We start from the raw sequence: 27,075 nt of genomic DNA on the forward strand, positions 1-27,075 counted from the left end.
GAAACGTGGAATTGTTCCGCTGCTGCTTTCCTGTCCCACCGCGAGGCTGCGGGGCTGCCCGGCCCTCTCCCGGGCTCTGTGCAGGAGCGAATGCAGCACGGATCGCTCCAGACGTTCCTCGCCGAACGCGGAGCTCCGTCGGAGAGCCGGGCGCGGGCGTTCGAGGCGGACCCCGGGAACGTCCCCGGCCTAGCGCGGATCTCAGAACCGCGCCGAAGCCCGTGGCCGCCGGAGGTTTTCCACCCGCACCGCTCGGAGCACGCGGGGCCGCCGCACGCCCGTGCCCCGCGCTCACATCACCGCATGGCAGCGCAGAGTCGCGGCCGCGGTACGGTGCCCGGGGAGGTGTGTTGGAGGTGTATACGTGCCGCGCTGCACACCGAGCTCCGTACGCGGCTGTGTCTGCGCGTGTGTGTAGGCGCACGACGGCCGTCTGCATACCCGCCACTGGCCGCAGCGCAGCCGGGACACCCCTGGGCCGTGCGGCCGCGCCGGGGCGGGGCGGTGGGAGGGGGCGGGAGGTCGGAGCGCGGCGGGACGGGCAGCGCAGCGCAGAGCCGCACACAGCACCGCGCACAGCACCGCTCCATGAGCCGCCGCCGGCGCGGGGGGGGAGCCGGCGCTGCGCTCTCTGACCGCCGCGCCGGGATGTGAGTGGCGGCGGCTGAGACACGGCCGCGGCACAGGCGGTGAGTGGGAGAGCGAGGGAGCGGGCGAGCGGGAGGGGGCTGCCCCGGTCCCAGGCAGGTGCGCGGGCGGTGGGAGGCACGGAGCTGCGGCCCCGCTCCGCCCCGCCTTGCCCTGCCCTGTGCTCGCGGAACGGGAGCGGACAGCGTCTGGGGCCGGGAGTCAAGGAAGGGGATTAGAGGGGATATAGGGCGAGAGGGTGGAGGAGGGGTCTGGGAAGGGAGGACGACGAGGGGAGTTAGGAGACGGGGGTAAGAAGAGCGGGGAGAACGGGGGAAGGGAGAGAAAGCGGAGGGAGAAACGAGCGGAGGGACAAAAGAGCGGGGCCGGAGCAGACTGTACAGGACGGCAGGAGGAGGTGCCGCGGGGCAGGGCGGGGGGGCTGCAGGGCTGTCCGCATGGGAGGGAGCGGAGCTCCGTGCGGGGCGCAGGGCCCAACCCGGGGGGGACCCTAGCGCTGACCCCACCGCCTCGGTCGAGTCCGGAGGTGCGAGAGGGGGGGTGGGGGGGGGGGGGGGGGGGGGGGCGCGGCGGGGCGGCCCGGGGCGGAGCGGTGCCGCTCGGGGCGGCCGCGCCACAGCTGAATCTCAATGCGGAGCCCTCGGTGTACTCCCGCCCCCCGAAGCCGAGCGGCGATGGGATTTAGTACTTATGTGAACCCTTTGTTTACGCCCGAGCTAATGGTTATCCCGCGGTAACGGGATTTCCTCCACCGGAGCTGCGCGCCAGGGTTGGTTACGGGCGGAGCGCCGTGCGCTTCTCAGCGGCGGAGCGCAGTGCGGAGGTGCTGAGGTGTTCTCGTCGTGAAGAAAGCCGTCCGTGTGAGGCTGTGACTTGAAGAGAAACAGTTGTTTGAGAGCGAGCGGAGCAAAGGGAAGCATTGATCGCTTGCCATCGATCGCGCTCAGCAGCGCAGCGCGTCGGGGCTGACAGCCGCGGGCAGTGCGGACACCGCGGGCGGCGGAGTCCAAGCGAAGGAGCAGCGCTGGCTGAGGGATCGCTGCGCCTTACGGAGTACGTCTCGTTCTGTGCGTTTCGGAGCGGGCCGTGCTCTGTGCAGCCGCGAGCGGTGCGTGCGTTCCTCTGACACGGGGCGCGTCTCAATCAGTGCTGTAGTTTTGCATCCGCAGCGCAATAGCAGCGTCAATTGATATTCCAGAAATGAATCTCCCGGCAGTCCCGTCCTGGCTGGGCTGCTACCGCTCCGCTGTCTGCTTCGGAGTCTACCCCTCACCTGAGCAGAAGGTGCTGGCAGAGACCCGCATTGTGATCGGGGGTAACAGGGGCTGGGGGCTCCTCCTGAGCTCGGTTACAGATTGATTTCCTCCTCTGTGGTTGGATGCATCCTCTTGCATTGCATTGTTAACTTTAGGTCTGTAAAAAGGGGATCGGGTAACACAGCAATCCATAAATACCGTCACCTTACATCTCTGCATGGTTGTAATGTTATTCTTTACACATAGATATTTGCTAGCAGCATACAGCATAGTTTTGACTGGATGGGAGATGTTTGAGGTCTGTAGCTAGAAGGCGTTAGCAATGGAAAGCCTCACTGATTTTTAACCATGACAACTTCAGGAAGAGAGCGGTGAGGTTTTCTGTTCCTGCTGAGCTGTCCGCAGCCATGCTTTGTGCCATGCGTGGGCCCCATGCGTGTCACTCCTGTCACGGTTTGTGCACTGCCCCTACACCACAGCACGGGGGCTGTGCCGGCTGCAGAGCGCAGTGCCCGCTGTGCTGGGAGCCGATCCGGGACTGTGGCCCGGCTCTGCAGCTGTCCTGCTGTTTGTTTGCTGCATGTTTCTGAAATATCTGAGGCTTCTCGATTCATGTCATGTGCTTGTGGTTGCTCTCAGACTCAGGTATGTTGGCTTAACCGGTCGCAATGAGATATCATTTTGGAGGGGGATCTGAGGTTTAAAAAAAAAAGAGTCGAGGTGATTCCTGCTGTGCCAGAGTTCCCCCCTGCACTATAGGGAGTGTCACACTGCTGGGCACCACACTGCAATGTCTCTGTGCTGGTCGTGCTCTGCTCCCACTGCAGCTCTGGTGGTGGCAGAGCGATGTGTCAGTGCACTGCCAGGCTGTGCAGCTCTGCTGAGAGCTGATCTGGACATAAAGAGGAAGGAACACCGTTGTGCAGCCACCGATGTGTGCAGCTGCTGAGTTGAGGAGCTGGTTTTGCTATGGAGCCTCGAGGCACACAGGCTCACCACCTACAGCACAAGCTGGAGGAAGCCACTATTTTAATAACAAACCCGCACTGATATCCTTTGCTTTTTCAAAACAACTTTTCCAGCAAAAGGGCTCTCTGCTTTTCCCTCACGTTTACTCTGTCTGTGTCTTCAGCAGAAGCTGTGATACTCCTGTGCCAGACTTGACGTTGTGCTGCACTGTTCTCCCTGCCCACACAGCGCTGTGAGTGCGCTGCCAGTTCCAGTGCCAGAAGGATTCTGGCTGACATCCCCGTGGGGCTGCTGATGGGGTTGATTCTGACCCAGTCAGTCCACAGTACACTGCTGTGAGAGTGGCTCTGCTGATGGCGGTGGGGAGAAGTTCCTCCTATGGAGCTCTGCTTGTAGGCTTTGGTGGAGAAAGGCTCTGCGGGTCAGCACGGGTTGCTGTCATGTGATGGGAACGTGATTCCACACCAGGAATACTTGCAGTCCCAGTGAGCTCTTGTTTGATACTGCAGCTCTGTCAGTGCCTTCTGAGAGACCTACTGCTCATTTCCATCAGTTCTCCCAGAAGTAATTTCACAAATCAAAGTAACTTAGGAAAAGTTCTCTTGAGTTGAACATCTCTGCCTTTCTGAGGATGTATTTTGTCTGAATTTTAAATATATTTTGACACAGATTCATTCCCCTTTTCCGGAAGAAACTATTCCTTCTTGTAGGGGGAAATACTTAACATCATTAATCCTCCTTTCCCAAACACTTCCACATAGGAAGAGGAAAGAAGTGATGGGCTGACAATATGACTGCTTACCCATGCAGCACCATCGCCATGGAAACAGACTGTCCTAGAATAGCTTCATCACATGAGGGTTACATGACATGAATAAAGTAACCAGAAAACTGGAAAATATCTTAGAACTGGCAATACTTGCTCTTAATTCATTACCCCCCAGCTCATTGGAGAGCAGTGGATAAACAAAGCCAGTATTAAAATCAATGTAGTGCATGTATGTCATCATATGTATGTGAGAGGATAGTGGAAAACAAATGTGATTCTCATTTAAAGGGCTATTTGTTGCTTCCAGTTGGGGCTACATTATTTTAGGAGGAGTTTTGAATAATTTTCCATGTGAGCTCCTGCTTCTTGAAATTGGTACCAGTGGTTTTCAGCAATGCCCTCATGGATCCCCGTGGATTTCCTCTGTGCATCAGCAGGCACTGACCATTCTGCACTTCTCAGGAGATTCTGGATGTTCTAACAAGTGAATGCAGCAGTTGAAGGAAGAACTGCCTGTGCACAGAAGGAATTGCAAAATTACCTTTGGAATGTTTCCTTCTAGTTAATTATGAATTCGCAGGGCAAAGATTTATTGAGCATGACCATTTTCAGTAGAAAAATGAATCCATTTCACTGATGATTGATTTTCTCTTGGTAAAGTCAGTGCTTTTTAACGTGCTGTGACAGTCATTGGAAAATGCAGATCAGACACAAAGAAGTAAGTTTTCTTCTGATTCGCCATAAAGAAAACTAAAGCTAAGTAGAAAAAAAAAAAACATTATTCACCATCGACATGTCATCCCATCATTAGAACATGTTAGCCTTCCCAGCAGTGTGAGGACCCTTTTGCTCCTGTGAGCAGGCAGCTCAGTCACTGCTTTCTTCTCATTTGTCCAGCCTGGATCACGTTATGTATCATAGCTCCCACTGCAGAGATGAAGTTTTGTAGTAAGCTCCTTATTCTATTGTGTGAATGAAGAGCATGAAGCCATTATGCATTTATATTAGCCTGTTTGTAGTCTTGGTGCCTCTGATAGGAAACAGAATAATTTCTGTCATTCTCTCAAGACAGAGACCTACCATGGATTCATAACTCAGTGAAAGGAGAATGAATGAACGTGCTTAAAGGTTGAGATCCTCAGGATTTAGCTTCGGTCATTAAAAGACTAGAACACGCAGGAGAAAACCCATCATTCTCATCTGTAATAGTCTCTGCTGTTTCATGCAGTACATGTGAATGGTTTTTGCATCAGTTTGGACTGATCACATCCAATATAACAACACTGCACCATTAATGAGAGTTGAAAATGGTTTAAAGAGAACTTTTTAATGTTTCCCTCAGATGCACTTCTGATTTATAAAATGTCATTAGGCAGTCGTTTAGGACTTGGTGCAATTTGCTTCTCTACTTCTTGCTCTGTGTCGTAAGGATGCTGTGTGAGTGACATTAGTGCCTGCTTACGTGGTGCTTTTCTCCCACACACAGAGGCTTTATTCTGAGCATGTTAAGCTGGGCACACAGCTCGCATCACTGAGTGTAACCCACCTGAAACCCACGGCACTACGCAAGCAGAAGTCAACAGAAAGGTTTCCTATCTGGTATGTGTTGTGTTTACTGTGTGTGGGGCAGACTGCTCGTTTAAAGAGTACATTTTAACAATGCCCTGCTTTGCTTGGTAAAAGCAAATGCTGTTACATACATCTTTTAAAGCCACCTAATCTGTGTTCTTCCTGAAAGTAAGCATTTGTCCTGACTTGTTGGAATCTGTCCAGCCCAATGGTCCCGATGGCAAGTGGGGTTGCTGTGGTCCTGGAGAGTTTACAGTTGTTCACTCTGCAGCCCGAGGAGAGCGATGCTCTGGTTCTTGTTGTTTGTTTCATCTGAATGGCTTTAGATTTGCTAAGAAGCACAAAGAGTCATTCATTTTTGATTAGTTGATTGATGACACTGCATGTGTGCTCCATTGTTGCAGAGCGTGGGGGGTTTCTCTGGCCAACCATTCCCATTTGCAATTGCAACCTAATACCTGGGCTTTGAAGGGAATGAATATTATAACTGCCTATTGACTGAGGAGGAAAAGAATATTTTCCTTTAGAAAAAAAAAGGTTTTGCTCTGTCTACATTCCAATAAAAGGGGCAAGTCTGTGAAATGGTCTAATTTTGACAGTCCAGTGCAATTCACACATTCTTTAAGAAGTTGAATCTGAACAATAAAATACTGTAGATAATATATTACTTAACAACATGGTAAACAATTTCTGCTGGTGTTTTAGGATATTTGCAGGGACAGTGCTTGGGAATGTTTTCAATCAGTGCAAACACAGAAATGAATCAGTTTGCTCTCTGTGTTAAGAGAGCAGGCAAAAGTTTCTTTGAGGGAGGGCAGCAAAGGGGTGTAGGGCTATGCTAATCCCAGCTGAAAATCCCACGCAGAAAAAAAGAGTAAATGTGAGCTACTGAAACAGGCTGTACTTCCAGTTGCTGTCAAGTCCTTCTGAGTGACCTGTGGATAAACACCCAAATGTTTATTGTCTCAGACAGAAAAATGAAAACCTACCCAGCCATTGGTTTCTTCGTCCTCTTCGTCATCAGCTATGGCTCTTCTGAAAACTCCAGCACGCCGAGAGGGTGCGGGCTGGACCTCCTCCCTCAGTATGTGTACCTCTGTGACCTGGATGCCATCTGGGGAATCGTTGTGGAGGCGGTTGCGGGAGCAGGTGTGCTGACAACTTTACTGCTGATGCTGATTTTGCTGGTGAGGCTGCCCTTCATCAAGGAAAAAGAGAAGAAGAGCCCCCTGGGAATGCACTTCCTCTTTCTGTTTGGGACACTCGGACTGTTTGGACTGACGTTTGCTTTCATCATTCAGGAAGATGAAATGGTGTGTTCTACCCGAAGATTTCTGTGGGGAGTTATCTTTGCTTTGTGCTTCTCGTGCTTGCTAGCTCAGGCTTGGAGACTTCGCAGACTTGTTCGGCATGGGAAGAGTCCATCTGGCTGGCATCTTGCTGGTGTGGCCATCTGCCTGATGCTTGTTCAGGTCATCATTGCAACTGAGTGGTTAATACTGACAGTTGTCAGAGACAACAAGATGTCTTGCAGCTACGAACCAATGGATTTTGCTATGGCTTTGATTTATGTTATGTTCCTGATGGTATTTACCATGGGGTTTTCTCTTTTCACTCTCTGTGGAAAGTTTAAGAAGTGGAAGAAAAATGGAGTATGCCTGATTATAACGCTGTTTTTTTCCATTCTGATTTGGGTAGCCTGGATGACTATGTACCTCTTTGGTAATGCTGAACTAAAGAAAAGAGACAAATGGAGTGATCCCACTCTTGCTATTGCACTGGTGTCCAGTGGTTGGGTGTTTGTTATTTTTCATGCTATCCCAGAGGTCCACTGTACCATCCTTCCATCGCAGCAGGAAAACACGCCCAATTATTTTGACACTTCACAGCCTAGGATGCGCGAAACTGCTTTTGAGGAAGAAATACAGCTTCCTCGGAGCTACATGGAAAACAAAGCCTTTTCTATGGATGAACATAATGCAGGTAAGAATTTACTATTCATAACTTTATTTTTGTAGCAGCAAAGAAAATATCTGTGTGAGACATTTTTCGGGTGTCAAAAACAAGGCTTACTACAAAAGCCATACTTTACACCTTACATACAGCTTGCTTTCAATGTATTAATTAAAGCCACCTTAATGGAAGAAGAACATTAAAAAAATGTAATACAGAAAACAGATGTTTGGTTAAAATGTTAGAATTTTTTTTTTTCATTTGCCTTTTTTTTCTTTGATAAACAGAACAATTTCAAATGTAAACAGACAACACCAAAAGCAGAAGAAAAACACAGTGGGAAAAATAACTTCTATTTTAAAACAGTACAATATTTTTTGCCTTTCTTAGTTAATAGCATTTTGTATGAAATATGTTCCTAAAAAAAAAAAAACAAAACAAGAAATAAATTGAGTTCCTCATGCTACAAAGGCTCAGTCTCTTCAGCAACAGAATAATTACTATTAATCATACTACCATTAAAAGAGGACTCAGTCTCCTCTTTTGACACTAGAAAAAAAGATGCAAGGTGGCATATAGACAAGTTCAAAGACAGTCTTTGTTCTGAAGACTTTAACGTGCTAACAGAATATGCACAGACAGGTCTTACTTGCTTTCCTTGTCACAGCCACTGGATGACACAGAACAATATGGGATGACATGTAAAGAAAATTTGCAATGAAAATGTTAGAATGAGTACCAAAAAGGCCAGCAAACTGGTTGCTCAGGAGATCCAAAGCATTGCTGAAGGTTAAACACATATAAGGAAATATCCAGGACTGCTTATGTGAGCAGTGGTGGAAATCACCTGATGGTGTTGAGGAGAGAAGGCTGTGTTCTGCTGATGCCTCATGGTTGAAGAAAGGATTTGGATACTACTCAAACTGCTTTAATATCCAAGCCAATGGTTGCCACACTGTTACGGCAGTCCACAAAAGAAGGCTTTGGTTATATAGTCCAGGCACTTTACCTCTTTATTCATTTCCACCTATCTTTATTTTCCTTGGGTCTTGATGTTTCCGCTGGATGTAGAGCAGGGATGAAGCAGAAGAGCACTCGTGTGACAGCGCTGGGTCAGGAAGGCATTTCCCTCCGTGTGTTTTAGCAGCAACTTCAAAGGTCTCCGCTTTGGATGGAAGCTTTGAACAGAAGAGAGTTAAGGTCTTGTGAGGACACAGCAAGGCAGTGGTAAAACAAAATGTGGATAAAAGAATACTTGTTCATTACCAGCATTCCAAAGGAACTTCACTGTAGACTATAAATGCACTTCTATTTTATTTTACTGCTCTCCATCCCCCAGTAAATTAATGTCATAGTAACGTAAGTGCAGTGACTACAGAGGAGTTGTTCCTGACTCAGACAGAGCTAAAGAAAAAAATCAGATCTTTCACCCTCCATTATTTTCATTCATGCCTACACTTAAAAAAGAACTGGAAGCTCCATTTAGATCTGATTGGTCAGTGATCAGGTTTTGCAGTGACAAGGGTAGATGCCTGACAGCTATAAAATCATTATAGTATCTGTTCTAGCGTACCTTACGATGTTCTGTTCTAATCTGAATATAAAGTAATTCCTCATCTGATTCTCTTGTTAATATTTATCATAATAAATGAATGTCATTCCTATCCTCATGGCACGTGGAGGAAAAGATTGGATTCTCTACGTTGTGTACAGAACCATGACAACAGAGTTTGGAGACATAACTTACAGTAGAGCATTAAATAGAAGTAAAAATATTCAAGTCACATATTATGGCATATTCTCTTCTGTTATTCATTTAATTAAATGTAATAAATTAATTAATGAAATGTAATTAAGAGTTCAGAAATTAAGGGAAGAGTACTTTCTTCAATTACGCATAATAACAGTGTTTCAGATTTTAAGCTCTACTAGCTGGAAAGTTTTGGAAGATGTGATTTATAGTTGGACTTGAAGGTCTTTTCTGACCTAGATGATTCTAGTGTTCTGTAACCAGAAATCAACTCTAAGTTCCTTGACTTTGTTTAAACAAATAGCTTTACTGAGAAAACATGCTTGGTTGGATGTATTTTCCATTAATTCATGCTATATAAAGCAATTTTCTTTTTTTTTTTTTCCTTTTTAAAAAGATTTTATCATTTTCAGACTTGAAATAACCTTTAAACTACAGGTTCAAATAAGCATGCATTCTCATAGTTTTTCTTACTGCTATGTAGCCCCAAGTCATACTTACCAACAGATCTGCTCTGTTCCAGGAATACCATTAAGCATTAGTAAGGCAAAACGGTTCTACATTCAGTTACTTAACTGTCATTTAAACAGCACACTAATTTTAACATTCATGTAACAGACATGTCAAAGTACTTAGGAGACTAACTTTCATTTCTGTCTCTTGTAAGAATATCAGTAAAGTATTTACAATCCCTGAAAAAGGGCAACTTGAGTGAGCTCCCAGAGAACTGGAAGTGCAGTGCACAGTAATGGGGCAGCTTCAGCAAAGCAAACACAGTTTGCTTTCTGCATGAAGAACGTGGGTGTGAAATGTAGAGTTTTGCAGCTGTCATGAAACCCAAGCCTAAGAAGCTCTGCTGCTCGCCAAATTTTGTTTAACTGTTAGCACTAAAGTCATCCTCTGAGCCACCTACAAACAAAGCTAACAATTAAAAACACATAGGAGACTGTGACCTGGCATTTGTTCAATCCTCCTTGGCAATTTTTTTTAACCTACTGATCCTCTAGATGAGTAGATGCGTTTAATAATACCAGGAAAAATACAAGAGAAATAGTAAAACCACTAGGAAAAGCAAATCCCCAAATGAATATTTATTCTGCCCACGCACTTTGTCTCTGATTCTCACATTAGGAGAATTTTAGACTTCTGTCAATAATAAGGAAGAAAAATTCAGCTGGCTTTGAAGGTACTGTCTCAGGATAATTGAAATTACCGTGAAAATTATATGCTAGAATGTGTAAATGTTTTACTGATAGCATGCATTATAAGGAGATCTTTTTTCTTTGTGTAGTACTAAATACTAGTGCAATCAGTTGTGTCTAAGGCACAGAAAGAAGCCAAACTGCAAAGAAGGAATACTACTGACCCTGAGATAGTTAAATATAAAATAAAGATACAGAATTGTGGGTGAACAGCAGATGAAAGCCTTTATTCTAGTGTTCTGGGGAAAAAAAAGAAGAAAAAAAAAAGTATGTAATTCTGTACATATATGAATTTTAAGTATAGAGTAAGTGAGGATCTGTATATACGTGAAGTCAATAGCTAAGCACTTGCAGGGCTAGATTCTTAAATACGTGTGATAAGTCAGTACTGCTCATCATCTCTGTGCACTACTCCCAGAGAGAAGAGAGCAGTGTATGCAGGATTGTGCATAGCAGTAGGCTCCATTTAAATCCTGATGCACACACTGCAAAGATATTAAATCCGGACTTCATTAAGGTTTATGCTGAAATTCCTCTAAACTTAGTTCCTCCGTTTTCAGCTGGAGAGCATAGAATAGAATTGTAATTTGAATTAAATCTAAGTGGAATTCTTGCCCCAGGTGCCCAATGCAGCACCTATCTGCCAGCTGACAGATGGGCACTGCCCGCTGGAACCACTCACACAGTGCGTATAAACGAGCTCTGTTCCTCGGCCACATCTGAATTCAGAGAAGCCATTCTTTACCCCTGAAGTAAAAAAAAGCAGTATGTGTGTGCCAATCTCCAGCCTGGTTTAGACAGAAAGAAGCACATCTCTAACTCGGCGTCTCTTTCAGAATCCTGAAATCCAAACTTGTGCTAAAAGTCATGGAGAAGCTGATGTAATTCTGCATTCGGAAGGGCAGTCAGTGCCTTCTCTTTTGCTTCAGTCAATGGCTACGTTTAAGCTATTCGAAAGCAGTATTTACTTCATATTTCTAGTTTCTCAGGGTAAATATAATCTGAAACATCTGGAAAGTCCTTACGTGCTAGTCATGCTGAAGTAATGCTCAGGGGGACTGTGAGCATGCTTGCTGGCTCAAGCAGTGCTTTGGATCTCTGTCTTCCCAGTTTGATTGAAAGCAAAGTGTAATAGCATTTCACTTAACCCCACTGTGTCCAGACTGATGCAGAAAGCACACGGCAAAAAACATTATTCAGGATGCATCACAGGTGCACTGACTGAGGATATTTAACTCCTGGTGAAATGAAACTAAGCAAATTTCAAGAAATGTGCCCCCATTCCACCACAAGCAGTTACTTTTGTGTAAAACATTATTTCTTCTGATACCCATCCCCAACTCTGTAAGAAAAACTGCTGTTCAAAGTCAATACAGAAACTGATATGGCAGCATAAAAGTTAAAACCAGTGGCACAGTTCCCAGTAACTGCACTGGGAGCACGATATTTTATGACTTCAAAGGAGATGCACAGCATTACTCGTGTTCCTAAGAACAGTCTCTCTTTTTAAACGCAGCGCTAAGGACAGCAGGATTTCGCAACGGCAGTTTGGGAAGCCGACCTAGTGCTCCTTTTAGAAGCAATGTTTATCAGCCAACTGAGATGGCAGTTGTGCTAAATGGTGGGACTGTAAGTATCAAAATGTGATGATGTACTGATATATGCAATTGCTACTAATTGAAAAGCCTTCTGCATTTAGCTTGTCCAGAGCAGGGGGAAAGCTATAAATGCAAATTTGGGCAGCAAGTATGCATGTAATGCTTCCCTCCCCCTTTAGAAAAGATGTCATTTGAAAGTATTTTGCTTTTCATTAATTGCCCCTTCGCATTTTGCATTGTAGCTTGGGAGGACCCAGTGTTTTGGTAACTCTATCTATTCAGTGACCCCTCTGAATTACTTTTGTGTTAAAGTTAACTATTAAGTGACACAATTTCTAACCTGATCTTTTCTCAAGACACTGTGAATCACACAAATGTTTGCAAGCCAGTATTTTGCTTTAAATAAGAATCATTGTAGCAGATGTAGCCTCTCACCTAGTTTCCATTTTCTTGCAAATGCACATAGTTGTTTGTAAGATACAGACATAAAGATCTCTGGGAAATAAAAAGCAGTGTAGAATATTTTAATGATAACAACACTGATCTTTCTCTCTTAGGCAATAGTTTGGTATGCCACTATTCCACAGACTCGTCTTTTGCAGCGTGGTAGCTGTAGGAATGGCTTAGTGAGCTGATGCCAAACAAACCTTCCAAATATTTCCAGCATTACATGTAATTTGTGTTTAAGAAGTGGCATATAGTAGGCATAATGTTGAAAAAGAATTTTCATCCCCATATTTTTTCATGCATATCTATGTGCTTGTAAAAATCTATCCATGAGCTCTCTACACATGAGTTGGGTTGTTGTTTTTTTTTGAGTCATGAGCTGATTCCATAACGCAGCCTCTACATTTAAAGCCAAATAATGCAATCCAAATGCTGGTCTCTTTATTTGTTTGTAAGAAAATACCATTTTGTTTGGATTTAGTGAACAAGGCCGACTAGATACAAGGATTCTGTCGTGTGGGTAACACAGTGGGAACACATCAATTTGAATAAAAAGAGGTTTGTGCTTTGCTGTCAGTCATGAATAGCACCCTTTTGATGCTTGGTTTCATCCATGCCTGTGTTTTCTGGTACCAGAATATGCAGCTCAGGGAAAAGCAGTTCAAGGATGATGAGAAATTAAGGAATTTGCTTGGTCTTGTTTTGAGGTGAATACAAAACTTAATGGAGAGCACTGGATAGTAATATGAGAGAGAAACGTGTATATAGCCATGGTTTCTACAGAGAGGTAAACGTGCCATGTGGGTTGAACATGAGTTTCATTGTAGTGCTTTGCTCTGGAAATACTGTACATATAGCATGGTAACACTGATGGCTGAACAGACCAGAACTCCCAGTTATGGGTTTATTATCCTTATTTGCAGATACCAACAGCTCCGCCAAGTTACACTGGACGACACCTCTGGTGAAAGGCTGTAGGCTGTAGAGAATAAGAATCCTTGTTGCAGAATTATTCCCTGGCAGTGTGTCTTTGAGGGAGGAATTGATACCAGTACCAGAACAAAGCAACAGAACATCCAGGAGCTTGCGAAATCCCACAGAGGATTTTGTGTAAATGTGAACACCGTGGAATGGATAAACTAACTGCAAAAAGAAAATTATAAGTCTGAAGCTAAATCTGAATTAAAACAGAGGTAGGCACACTTCAAAATGGAAGAGGGGGATATTGTATTCTGAAATGTAAGATATTCCCTTGTCTGTAACCAGTAACCAGTGTGCAAGGCAAGCCTGATTCTTTTTGTTGGATACCAGCTGCTTGCAAACTACCCTCCTCTCACCTAAACTTAATTCACGTTGCCACAAGAGATTGCCACCACAGTGTGAAGACATGCAGGATTTCTTTCCATCTTGCTCCTTTTCCTTTCATTTGAAATGTCATGAAAAGTATATTGTTTGCCTCATGATCCAGCTGTACTGGAACGTCACGCGTTACTGCTCTGTGGCAACGCCGTTACCATCACGCTGTAGGTTGACGCTCTTCTCTTTAAAAAGCTCATGTATGAGAAGCAGTTCTGGAGAGATGCAAGGTCTGTGCGTGCTTTATGCGAGCGCAGGAGCTTCTTGAGGCAGAGGAGTACAGGTCCAGCATAGGCAGCTCTTCGGCAGCCTGGAATTGGATTCCCTCCTGTTCCTTAACCTGGATGTGAGCAGAGTTGCACGTTCTCACTTCTCCTACAGAAGCAGCCATTAAAGGAATCTGGAGGGATACGCTTTGCAAAGAATTAGCTGGTGAGAGAACGTGATTCGTGTTTGCCACGAGTGCGTTGTGATAGCAGATGAAGGGTGATGTCCATCGGTGCTGGTGGGCTGAGGTCTGTCCATAATGGGCTGGAGTCTGTCTGTGCTGGTGGGCCAAGGCCAGCGCCTTGTGGCAGGCTGGTCACTGGCAGCTGCAGAGCACCGACCGCTTGACGGGAGGAACGCGGTGCGCGTAGGGCTGAGGCTGCTGCTTCCAATCCCTGTTTGTATGGGTAGTCTTATTGACGGCGGTTGTTGTGCATTTAGTTGTGGTTGTGCATTTTAGTGGCTAGCTGGTAGAATCTCCCTTGTGGAGGTGGTTTGTTGTTGTTGTTTTTTTTTTTACGGTGGTTTCTTCCTTAGTCATCCCCTCTGCCTCTGCTTTTTCGAGTTAAAATGGCAGCCTTTCTCAAAGCTTTTTATCTTTGTTTTCTCCCGGTTATTTAAAAGGTTCCCATTGCCCATTGTTTGTGTCATGATTTTCATTACGTTTAATCAGTCATTCCTTTATTTAACATTTAATACATATCGGACATTGAAAACATCACCGTATCCTCACCATTTGGCCAACGTCAATCTTAGCTTTCCGGAATTCTAAAAGCAAATTGTTTTTACTTGAGGGCACAGGAAACATTTAACAAATAAACTCTGCATATGATATAATAAAAAACTATATTTTGAAACTAAAAAAATATAATGTACAAATAACCAAATAGCTTAGTAGCTTCACAGAAAGAAGTTACTTGCTTTCTACTGCAGAAGAAAGACAAGTATTCTATTTTTCAAGAGTCTTCCTGATTCTCCACTTACCTCCATTTCTGCAGAACTAGGAACCTAGTCCTGCAGACTGTACTCCCACAAGTAGTCCCTTTGATACCAGCCAGTCTACATACAGGTACAGAAGCTGCAAGACCAGTCCCTAAGTGTTGCACACAGATACATGTGTGCCTGTGTGTATATCTATATATATATATATATATATATATATATATGAAGGAATATATGTTGCCATTCTTGCCATGATCATCTTATGAGGTTTTACTTCACAGCTGTTCTCTTCCAGAAGCAGTGTTTTTCTGTCATGCATGAGTAAAGGAACATGTTAGCTCCATGTTGGATATTCCCCCCTGCCCTTCCCTCCTCAAGGCAAAGGAAGCATGTGCTTGTTTAGGGATTGCTTATTTATTTTTTAAGTACCTAGATGGCCTAAGTAACCAAGTAGGGTAGGGGTGGATATTGCATGCTATCCAGTGACTTAGAAATACATCTGCTTTGTTAAAAGCAAAGCTTTAATTAAATAAGATAGCATTCATGATATTTACCCTGAAAATGCATCACTTCGAACAATATAAAACCTGTTTTCATCACTTGCCTGCTGAATTTTGCTTTTAAAAATCAAATTTAAAAAATCACAAAGCTCTACTGTAAAAACATATAAGATGACCATGGCATAAATGGTAGGACAGTTTTCTTTTAAAAAGTTTATCATGCTACAACCGAGATTTAGGAACTACAATACAACTGCTACAGACCTTGGACAAAACTTTACAACATGTAGTTCTCTTAAGAAATGTTTTTTTTCTGATAAATAGACTTCCCAATCCTGTTCCTAATGAAGCTGATTAGAATTTAAGGCCTTATGTAAGGATAGGGCCAGATCCTAGAGGCTGCTACTGGCATGACTACTGTAGCCAGTTAATCACTTGGGCCCTTCACAGGATTACTAAGTGGCAGGATTGGTCTTAATTTGTGGTGGTGAGGGTGTGGCAATAGATTAGGAAGGTCTTTATTTTCCAATTTTGTACAATTAGTAATAAGCAGCTTTTTTTTTGGTAAGTCACTGGTTTGTGATGTTAAATGCCCCAAATAAAAATGTGATCGAAGAAAGGCACCTTTATGTTAGCTTATACTTCTGTTACAGTCAACAATTTGTTTGCTTTTGCCTTTTATGAGTTATCTAGAATGTAAAGCATCTGTGAACAACATAGTAAGTGTAAGCACAAGCCTTTCACAGTTCGGTTAATTAGGATTTTATAGTATAAAAGCTACTGTGTTGTCCCTTGATGGCTATGTGATCATGGTGTTTCCATACAGAAAAGTGAAACTGTAAAACATCTGAAGAAATTGTTACCAGAACAAGATTTTTAATAACTGGCTTCTGCAGTTGGCCAAGAAGAGTTCAGAGCCATAATTTTACAGGTCCTGTCCTGCTTTCAAATGAGCTGAGGGCATCTGACACTGGCCAGAAAATATGTAGCATCTTCAAAACAGCACTCTCAGTACATAAACTTGTTTCTAGAAACAAGGTATACGAAATATAGAACTAGTTGTATCTGTTTTTAGTGTAAACACGGGCATCTTGGTTGGCTTTGGAGCTTGATGCCTTGGGCCTCACCAAAGGCAGTGCAAAAGGGAGCATTGTAGCTTTTATAATAAAACAATTGGACTATTCTACCAACTTACAGGATTACAAAGCAGGTGCTTTTTATTAACTGATGAGAGCTAAAGCTCATTTTTGATAGATGATATATATTTATTAAATGTATTAATGTATGTTTATAACATACCCTTTTTTCCGCTGATTGTTGCATACACTGGTATCTTATTAAGAACATCTTTAAAGGATTTTCAAGACAATCAATGCATACCATGATGTCTGTACATACATATACAAAACTACAAAGGTTGTAAAGCATGGGCAAATGTTTTATTTTCAAAATGCTGTTCTTAACGAGAATAAAGGCTTTACTATTTACTTACAATGCTTGTGTTAACTCGGTGTTAAAACCCACATTGAATTTTTCTGCAGAAGCAAACTTCTGGTGCTACAGACAGCTTTATCCTGCAGTGACACTGTGGGTGCGATTCTGCAATGTGAGCTAAGTTGAAGTGAAGGAAGCTGGCTCCTCCACCTTTGGTCACATTCCCACACTTGCTCTGGTATCCACCAAACCCTCTGTGAGACACTCAAGGAGCTGTGCAGACAAACTCTTAATACTACCACTGATTTCTATTCTTCCAGTTGGTTCAGCAGTTTCCTGAGCTGGCTCAATTGCTAATGCCTGTGAAAAGGAGGGGACAGGACCACACAGCTGCTGTCTTACCAGATCTTCCTGATCTGGTGAAATGCATCAGCATCCAAAAGAAGAAAAAAAATGAGGGGTTACTGGTATAATAGTGAATCAGAATCATAGAATTGCTCAGGTTGGAAAAGACCTTCAATGTCAGCAAGTCCAACCACAACCTAACCATACCAGCCTATCTCTAACAACCCTCCATTAAATCATGTCCCTGAGCACAAAGCTGGTGTAAGTCATGGAAGAAATTGAAGTTGGATCACAGCAGAGCTAGGTGGTATCCACATTTTACCATGATTACCCTGCAGTCAATTAGACCATTGTTGGACTTATACGGAAAAAGCAGCAGAACTGCAAATCGCAGAACCACAGAATCACAGAATGGCCAGGGTTGGAAGGGACCTCAAGGATCATGAATCTCCAACCCCCCTGCATGCAAGGCCACCAACCTCCACATCTAATGCTAAACCAGGCTGCCCAGGGCCCCATCCAACCTGGCCTTGAACACCTCCAAGGACGGGGCATCCACAACCTCCCTGGGCAGCCTGTTCCAGTACTGCGACATTACGAAAGGCCTAAGTGGAACTATGCTTGGCCAAGCTGAATTTAAGAAACCATGGGGTCATTCGCAAGGGTACCCAATCCGATTTTTATTCTGCTTGCTTATTTTGTAAGTGCACATATGTGAGATCACTGAAAATGCCATCACTGTGATCTGAATTTTACACTTTCTCAGCACATATGCTAAGTGACAACAAAAGGTCCACTGACTTTTCCCCTGCAGAAATGCAGAGCAACCCTAGCTTTCCTTGCCTTTGCAGGATTTTTGAAAATGAGACCATTATGAACAGAGCATGAATTTGCACAAATTGTTGCAGCCCTGCAGAAATCGGAACTACTCCAGTTCTAACTGAAGATGCAATTTATTTTATCCATAGTTTTTTGCCTATCAGAAGAGTTTTTTTATGTAACCATTCAGGAACACAAACCTGAACACAATCGTTTTAGCTAAATCTGCAAATCCCATCTGCTTGAACAAAACTGTGGCCACTTACACCGGGACAGAATTGGCCCCTGATGTAACCTCTCTGATTTATAACACCTCACACGTCAAAGTAAAACTGTCATGCTAACCTTTCTAAATCAGTACTACACAAGTTAGTTCATGAGCTCCATGTTTTGGGAGCTTGGTGAAAAAACCATAATTGAAATGCTGAATCATTTTGTGTATGTTCTGAGGCTTCCAGTTTGCTTCCCACTTTAATAAAACATTTAATACTCAGCTTTCCAAAACATGCACATAAATCAGAATGTAAACATCCACGCTTCCACAGCAGATGCTCTCCTACTCAACACAAAAACAAAAATCCCCCATCCAGCCAAAAAAGTGTATTTTTTTTCTGTGTATGTCATTTTTTGTTCTAACAAAGCTTCAGCACTCAGATACTTGCACACAGTTCTCAGCGCTGTCTGTGGGAATGGGGCATGTGTAGCTGAGGGCAGAGGGTGTCAGAAGTCACTGGGTTGTTAAAAATGAAAGCAGCTCTTTGAGTTTCTTGCTTTGAAGAATTTTCAATTAAAAGTCAGTGATGAGTCATACAATTCACCTAGCACATAAATATATTTTTGTCATTAAGAACAACAAGCAAGGTCAATAATGAATAGTTTTTCTATGTCTCAGTGGAAAGAAGAATGTTATCCATGTGATTGCAGAGGGTCTGCCAAATGGGAAAAATGAGTCAAACAAAGAGCACAGGGTTGCTTGCTGGAGTAAACAGTTCTAAATGAACAAAAGCTCTACATAAAAGTGAAATGTCCCAACTCCTAATGAAAGCTGTTTTCAAAGCTCTGTATTCGTTCAGAATGCTGTAATACAGATTAACATAATGTTTGCCTTCTCTCGATAAAAGAGTTTGGTTTCTCAGCATACTGTGATTCCAGCTGTCACATTTCATTCTTAATATTTTAATATTTTACAAATATTTTAGATTACGAATTTTAAATTATAAAGATAAAAATCTATTTACTTACAAGATGGATCGTCTATACTGTATGCTTTTCACATCAAGCACATTTATTGGGAAGTTACATTGAAGCCAAAAAAGGACATTCAAGCCAAAAAAAATACTTTCACATACAGTTTCAGGAGTGCCTAGTTACCTTTCTGAGGTATGAAGCTGTAAACCAGCAAACAAAAACTTTGGTATATTCCCAGAATATTGGGCTGCAGCACTCCGATGGGCTCATTTAAGGTGCTCAAAGTGCTGCCAACATGGAAGATCTTTGCTAGTAGAAAACATAAAGGAAAAGTGATACATGATGAAGAAGAAGCACAGTCAATGCCTAAGAAACCCCAGGTACAACCACGGTGGCCAGATATCTGATTATTTGATATTTCTTGATGTAATGAGGCTGTCCTTTGTAAATATTTTGTAAAAAATGCAGAAAGTTCCAAAAGCCCAGGGCTCACACATGCTGTCCAACATTAGGACAAGCCGGTCTCTTAGGTAGCTTCTAGGTTTTAGTTAGGAGCTTCCATGTCTTATCATACCCTGTGTTACTTAAGCACAACAATTTTGAATCACATCATGCTAACCAGGGAGCACAGGTTGTCAACATGAATTGGGATTTCAGAGAGTTATTTAAATAGCTTTTGACATATAGTTGCTTCCTATGCTGACAGAACAGTAAGATGTCCTTAGGATTCAGATGGGCTGGAAGGATGGGGAACAAAGTCTGCCTGCCTAAGTCTTTTCACTAGAAATTTCCATTGGAAATATTCTTCAGGCCGTGACACCTCAAGCTGAACTAACTTGCTTTAATATTTTTAAAGGCCTAAGGAAGATGATTTGTTGGCAGGTTAGCGTAACTCCCACGGAGTTTAGACCTATTTACATGAGCTGATAATCCAACACATTTTTTCAGGCAACACCTATCTAAAAGCAGTGAATAGTGTAAATGCTGATACGAAGAACAAGCTTACCACCATTGCTACTTACATGCTGAATTTTAATCCATGAAGTCTTACGAGTCCTGCCATTCTTTCAGCAGGAGCAAGAGAAAGACCCATTTCCATTTTCAATGGCCTTAAAAATGTTAAAGCTGAACAGCACTGTTGCCATTTTATCCCTCTCCCTCCTTACGCTAACAGATTACCACCGTTGCACGAATGTGATGCTGCTGCAGCGAAGGCCATCCCCTTTTAGAGAGATTTCCTGCATGCTGGGGAAAGGCATATGGACATAACTGGGCAGAACGAGCTGCCTGAGGATGCCAGGTAGACTGGGGCGACTGCAGTCTGGGCAGTGCCAAGAGAACCATTTTGACAGGAGGTTGGACTCAGCTCCCAGAAAAAGGACAAACCCCTTAACTCCCAAGTTGTTCGTGTAACAGAATGTGTAAAAAAATTCTGCAGGGAATTCCTAATCATGAATTACACATTCATAGGAAATGTAATGTGAGATTTAAATAGAAGTGGAACATAAGGTATTATCACAATATTTTATTTTGTTCTAAAACATCAGTGCCTGCTTGGAGACCCAAGGCACAGAGCAGCTGAGGCCCTTAGGCATTATGGCCATGTAAGTTTATAAAAAACAAAAACCCAAACAAAGAAAAGAAGAGATCTTTCCAGGTGCTTTTCTGCAATCACTATTCAGGATGTGAAATGAACAGTCCAAATGTCCATTCCGTAACACATAATCACCCCCACATCTTATAGGGGTGTTTAGAACAGTCTCATAGTTTAAGATTTACTGGTAGTGCTCATTATTTAAAACTGACAGATAGTGTAGGGATAGTGTAGTGTAGGGATTCTGATATATGGTTTCTATCTGTACAAGGCATATGTTTTCTACTGCCAGAGTAGATAAGGTTGTTGTCACCAGTGCACTCATGTTACTGATTTTAACAATTCCTATTTCAAACTGCAGCCACATGCATGTCCTAAATCACAGGATGCTACAACAATTAACACCAGCAGAGACTGCACTTAATTTCTTTGTGAGTGAGGTGAGGGTCTCTGAGCAGAGCTGTTAACTGAGCCATATTTTTGACTTGCAGCTCCCGCTACAATAATTTGTTTATCTGCCACATGCCTCGGAAATGCAGCTTGTTCTACATAGTTTATGGTACTGATGTTGCAGTGTTGAAGGCACAGATGATGGCTAAAAGAAGCACAGAGTTTGAATGCATTTACAGTTTCAGTCAACTCCTGGGAGTGGAATATTCAGTAATCTGCAGAACTCCAACTACACATCAAAGGATTGCCTACCTAGGACTTTGTCCTTTTTACATATACATTAGGTACAAACATCCTTACCATCTATTTTAGGTAACAGGCAATTTTCCCTCATCTTAATGCACAAATAAACCAGAATTCTGTAAAATCTGGTTGTTTCAACTTAACAGTGAACAGCCTATGACCTACTTTATGCTATGTACTACTGTAAAATACAACTGGTTTGTGACAGAAGCTTATGAAAGGTTTATACAACCACACTCTGTTTAAATTATAAAAACAGTGAGAATTACATTTAGTAATTTAAACAGTTGAAAACAGTAATGAAAAAAGACTCAAACAATTAGAAGATGAAAATCCATTAAAGAAAATATATTGGAATAACTTACTAGCAAGGGCTTAGGGTAAAAAATATATATATAGAAATCAGTTTCACCCTCGCCTCCCAGTGAAATGCCAAAGAAGCCTGAGCGTGAAACTGGAGCTGCCAGCAATCTTTCTGAAATAAGACCTGAGTTTCAAAGAGACAGCTCTCTATGAAAAATGTGTATAATTTTAGCCTCTTATTATTGGAAGTCAACATGCAGGCAACTGTTAGTGAAATCTTTCACTTCAGGAAATGTTCAGTCACTTGTAATAGGGAAGTGAAGAAAAGATACGTTAAAAAAAAAAAAAAAAAAAAAAAACTACAAACAACAGTAACAAAAAACAAAACTGAAACGCTGTGCCCATAGACATGTCTGCTTCCCACAAATCTGAAATGCAACTCCCAAATCACTCATGTAACAATGCTTTTGTAAAAGGGGCATAAAAAAGAGACAGGGCAAACCCAACTCTCCACAGCACCCACAGAGGCTGTGAATCACTTACTGTCGTCACAAGGACATTTGCTGTAGCCCCACACATTGCAGCAGAGGGCAGGTGGTGCCTGAGCAGCCCCTGCTTTGGGCCCAGGGCTTTGCTGGGGCCCAGGGCCTCCCTCAAGTGCCAGGCATACACAGCCACAATGGTTGCATTCAATGCCTGGAGAACAAACTACTGCAGGGAATTTGTTTATCCATTTACATTCAGACTAGGGAAGCATGAGACCCCCAGCTAGCAAAAGGCAGTAATGGAGATGAGAAAAAGGACTGGAAGATGTCTAGCAGTATTTATGTAATGTACCATACTTCCTAATATTTTGACCAAAAGTTGAAGCATTCATTTCAAAATATCCAGATGACATTTTTACAATTCAAGGTTTACAAAGAGGAAAGCACTGACTGACATCTATTAAACTGCATGAACAGCTGAGATGAACACCTGAGTCTGGGAGAGCACAAAGCATGCAGAATTCCTGTGGTGGGGACTGCATGGCCTACGCCTGCCCAGCCATCCAGCAGAGAGAGGCAGCCACAGAAACACAGCCAGTCAAGGAGGAAGATCCTGGACTGAGAGAAAAGTCCAGAATGAAGGCAACCAGCACATCTTCAGCAAGAGCTGATTGCTGCAGCTCTTCCAGGCAAGTAGCTGAGATGCAAAAAGCAGAAGTTGGCTGGAAGCGGAGCCCCCCAGAAAGCATTTGGGGAATGATGGGCAGAAGGCAGTTTGGGCAGAGCTGGAATGCCAGGTGTGACGGGAGCTTCAACAGCGCTGCACTGACAGCCATCATCCCTCTTATTTCTGACATGTTTACTGTTTGGAAAACAGGTAAGTTCTGTAAAGCCATCGAATGTAAACACTCATATAAACTAAAAGAAATGACAAGGTACAAAAAAAAAAAAAAAAAAAAAAAAAAAGGGACAGTTATGTTGAAAAAGACGTCCAATACCTAAGGGAAGTTAGGAACAAGTAACTTGTGTGTTCTGCAGTTTGTCCTTCATTAATGATCTTTCTTTTCCTGCCTCCCTGTTTTATTCTTCTCAACCAAATTAGTCTCAAATCTAGTTTTGCTGCAGAAATATTTAGAGGTTTTACTTCGTATTTGAGAGCAGCCTTTCCTTTGGGGTTTTAACACATCTCATAGTTAAGATAGTAAGTAAAGATATACATTTCTTTTCATATGCCTGAATTTAAAAAAACAACAGAGTTTTCAATGTTCAAACGTTTCAAATGTTCTCATTTTTTCACTATTATCTTGTAAACGTTAAAAGAAAACATATTGCAAAGCCCACGAAGAATTTCTCCCCTCCTTAAAAACAGAAAAACAAAGTGCATTTCTATAATCACAGAACAATCAGCAAATAGCAACTGTCTTCTTTTCCACTACAGTCATTATTACACTACAATCATTCTTAAAAATTGCTCAGTGATGGGTGAAAGTACAACTTTGGTGCTGGAAGATTTGTTCGGCCTTGTGCTGCTGGTAACTGTGTAAGCACAGTTCAGAAGATTGCATAGTTTGTAGCTTATCTAAATTGCCATCTTTATTTACTTTTTTTTCTCAAACACTCCCAGCACAGTTTCAGAAATTAAAGTGACTGTCATCTTTGTCACTTTTCAAAGACGTCTGAGTTCAGGGTGTGGACCAATAAGGCAGAATCTACATCATGAGCCTTATGACTTTTATCACTACATTCTCAGCTGTTCATGCCAAGATTAAACTTTCAGAAACATCTCAAGCATCTCGAATTAGACTTGGTGAAAAACATCACGTACTCAGCCACAGGCACTGCTTTGTTCTTGGATCTCCTTCCACTTTTAAAAAAGAAATTTCAATGTCTTTTGCGCCACTGATAACTTACAGATCTACTTTTAAACTGAAAGCAACTACATGCCTGGTTCCACTGAAAATCATTCTGAATACAGCACTTTTGTTTGGGAAAGAAACAATGGAATGTCTGTAAATGCAGTGATTATTTTTTTTTTTTAGGAGTAGAATTGTTCTAGTTGCACAGTGGCAGCAAGAAGCCTTTCAATTCATACATCACAGTTGCAAAATCATCAGAAGACAAACCTGCAACATTTCATATGTTAACAGATATTTTCATATAATTTAAAAGTGTGGGACCATGGAATACGGGGAAGTCTCCGCTTACAAGAACTTCATAATGAGATCAATTAAAGAATTAGATGTATTATTAAAGGAAGACTGATTAAATCACGAAAGAAAAAAAAAGTAAAGAAAAAATTGGCGCGTACCATGCTTAGACATGACTACACTTCAACCTCCCTTGATCAAAGTGGAAAAAAATAAGGAAGCAGTAACCCAAGATGTAGAAATAATGAATTCCTTACATTTTACTGAGCTGAATTTTCATAAGCAAACTACATTTTTAAGAGATCCATTATCTACTCAGACTTTGTCTTCTGCTAATCCAATATTACTACTTATGGTGCATTTAAATACACGTACTTTTAAAGCCTAGTGTAACACGTGACTCTCGGGAGCAAAAAGTTTACTCCTTCTGGTATTTTGTCTGGGAAACTGCTCACTCTGCAAACATGCATGCAATTGTAACTTCATTTATAGACTCATCAGTGAGTATGCGCTGGAGTCCATGACTATATTCACATGCTTAAGAAGTTCCAAGAAGTTTCATCAGGCAGAACTTTTCTTTCTGGGCACTGAATTTAATGTTTTTCCATTCTGTTTCATTGTAATATTGCTATTTATTGTGATACAATCATGATACAGCCATCCTTCTCAAGAATGCAGACAAGACTTCCCCTCTCCAGCTTAACTTGGTAAACCTACTCAGTTTTCAAATCCTTCTTCATAATTCAGATGGAGACATATCACAGCTGCAGGACTGACCACATTTCCTTACTTCATGACAGTATGCATCTGTTCCTGCTTTAGCACAACACATGCTCCTAAAATAAGCAGCCCATCCCTCCTTTATCTATCTGCTGCCTCATTCATACTTTCAAGGATTTTCCAGTGAAATAACACCTACGTTCTGAGTTCATCCAGCATGTTGCTGGTTGCACTCATCCAAGGCAAAAGAAAGAATCTTTTAAAGCACTATTCTTAAAAGCTCCCACCACAGGTGAGTAATAACTTCTGCCAAAGGAGAAATATAGCTTGAAAATCAAGTGGCGTGCAAAGGAATATTCCATCCTGCGTCTCGAAATCAACCCTCCCCATCTGAAGATTACTTTATTTCTCAGTCTGGTTTAATTATGTTTTCCACATGCAGTGTTCATTCACTGTAACTTGGCAAAGCTAAGGCTATGGTGGCCTCTGAGAACAGGCAGCTAACAAAGTCACCAAGAAAGAAAAAAAAGGAAGCCTCAAGCTTATTTGCTGCTCATTCATAACTTCTGTGGTCGTTTTTTATTAGTGCAAGGGCTGCTCTGAAAGTAATGCCTCCTATTTCATCACACTGGCCTATGATGTCAGAGGCAAATGTTGGTGGGATGGCAGCAGAGGCTGAACTTTCCCATCAATACTCCATTAAAATTTGTTGCTGTGTAACAGATGGCAGCAGAGGGGCACTCTGACAGAATGGTGTTGGACATAGAAATGCAGATGAAGCAAAAGGGTGTCACTGAATTCCTCCACGCGGAAAAAATGGCACTCACTGACATTCACTGATGCTTGCTGAATATTTACGGAAACCAAACAGTGGGTGGGTGAGGCACAGTGAGGTGTGGGTGCTGCATTTCCACAGTGGTGACAGCAACAGCGGTTCACCTCCACTGGTGCAGATCTGGATGAGCCCAGCATACAGCTCTTGTTCACTGCTGGTGAAAATGCACAGCTAGCGGTGGTGACTGTATTCAAAAATGGTGTTTTGTAGCCAAGAATGTGCTCTTTCAAATGGTGTTACTGTGCTCTTTGTATCTGCTGTCATTTCCAAGGAAATAAGTAGAAGGCTTTACTTTCGGAGTGGCCTACATATTCTATGTTGAAGGTAATAATTTTTAAAACTTCTGTAAATACTTTAGAACTAATTTATCCCATCAACTATGCTAAACCAATGGATCTATACAGGCAAGAATTCTAATTCTCCCTACAAGTCTAAAGCTGTGCACCACTAAACTGAGTCCTGACTGTTATGCATTTCATTTCTACATTTTCAGTCTGTAAGTAGATACTGATAAAAGTAATTTACACTTGATGTATAGATCATTTTATGGAATGTAAGTTTACAGCAATGGAGCAGTGTAGCAAACAATGCTATAACATTGTGACCTTAGATAAGGCTGAAAGAAATGTAATTTTTTCTTTGCACTCAAAGAGAAATTTATCAGCCACGCATTAAAAGAGATCAACAGTTCTGCAGGATGCTGTTTGTTTCCCCTATTTTTTTTCTTCAGTATTTTCATGCAAAGTTTTCACATGCTATATCCCAGTGTATGGGAACTTCTGAGTCACAGCCTGAACCTCTGATTGATCACCTGAGGCGAGCAATGAGTCAGCCACAGGAGCACAAGTGAAGGCAATTCCTAGACCTATTTAAGAGCTGGCTAGCAGGGGGAAGGATTTCTTCTGGAGATTTGCTCTGCTGGGGTTTTGTAAGGGAGCCCAGGATATGGATAAGCTTTCTATCTATTCTCTTTTTGTTATCATAGTCTGCTTTACCTAACTCTCTTGTTTATTTCATAATTATAACATCTTAATATTCATTGCTTACACACCCAGAAGACTTTTCAAAACAAGTGATAAGCAGTACATATGATACAATGATAGGAGAGTGAAAATTTGTAAAGTGAGGAAAAAAAGAGATGCTTTTAAATGCATTTTGAAGTAGGGGGAGAGTCAGTGGTTTACATGAGGTTGCTTTATACCCTGGCCCAGCACACCAAGCAGACATACCACAGAGGGTATGGTTTCACATGACCCTGTAGGCACAGCACAGATCAGCTGATCTAA

At 42.5% G+C, this 27,075-nt stretch overlaps 2 protein-coding genes across 5 annotated transcripts in view; one reads left to right on the forward strand and one right to left on the reverse strand.

Annotated features, from left to right (window-relative positions):
• The first annotated feature begins 619 nt into the window (after positions 1-619).
• GPRC5B (G protein-coupled receptor class C group 5 member B) lies at positions 620-16,720 on the forward strand. 3 transcript variants are annotated; one of them, XM_042835346.1, is made up of 5 exons: positions 632-689; positions 5,129-5,241; positions 6,181-7,194; positions 11,633-11,745; positions 13,085-16,720. In XM_042835346.1, exons 3-5 carry the CDS (start codon positions 6,189-6,191, stop codon positions 13,127-13,129), a joined length of 1,164 nt encoding a protein of 387 aa, XP_042691280.1. In that variant the 5' UTR covers positions 632-689; positions 5,129-5,241; positions 6,181-6,188; the 3' UTR covers positions 13,130-16,720. The 3 variants fall into 3 exon arrangements, with proteins under 3 accessions (XP_042691281.1, XP_042691280.1, XP_042691279.1); XM_042835347.1 differs by lacking the exon at positions 5,129-5,241 and having other exon boundaries at positions 620-689; XM_042835345.1 differs by lacking the exons at positions 632-689; positions 5,129-5,241 and having other exon boundaries at positions 6,165-7,194.
• The window catches only part of IQCK (IQ motif containing K), a 53,626-nt gene continuing 33,765 nt past the window's right edge, over positions 7,215-27,075 (reverse strand). For both annotated transcript variants that reach the window (XM_042835348.1, XM_042835349.1), the window contains exon 9: positions 7,215-8,342. In XM_042835348.1, coding sequence (XP_042691282.1) covers positions 8,317-8,342 — 26 coding nt within the window. In that variant the 3' untranslated portion in view covers positions 7,215-8,316. The remainder of the gene's footprint in view (positions 8,343-27,075) is intronic.

Source organism: Centrocercus urophasianus, unplaced genomic scaffold, assembly GCF_019232065.1.
Source record: "Centrocercus urophasianus isolate 14NV4802_14NV808 unplaced genomic scaffold, USGS_Curo_1.0 seq_51, whole genome shotgun sequence".
Lineage (NCBI taxonomy): Eukaryota > Metazoa > Chordata > Aves > Galliformes > Phasianidae > Centrocercus > Centrocercus urophasianus.

Coding starts and splice junctions, on each gene's coding strand:
- GPRC5B (XM_042835345.1), top strand. CDS start 6,165: ATGTTTATTGTCTCAGACAGAAAAATGAAAACCTACCCAGCCATTGGT. Junction 7,195..11,632: donor TATGGATGAACATAATGCAG/GTAAGAATTTAC, acceptor TTTTAAACGCAG/CGCTAAGGACAGCAGGATTT. Junction 11,746..13,084: donor TTGTGCTAAATGGTGGGACT/GTAAGTATCAAA, acceptor CCTTATTTGCAG/ATACCAACAGCTCCGCCAAG.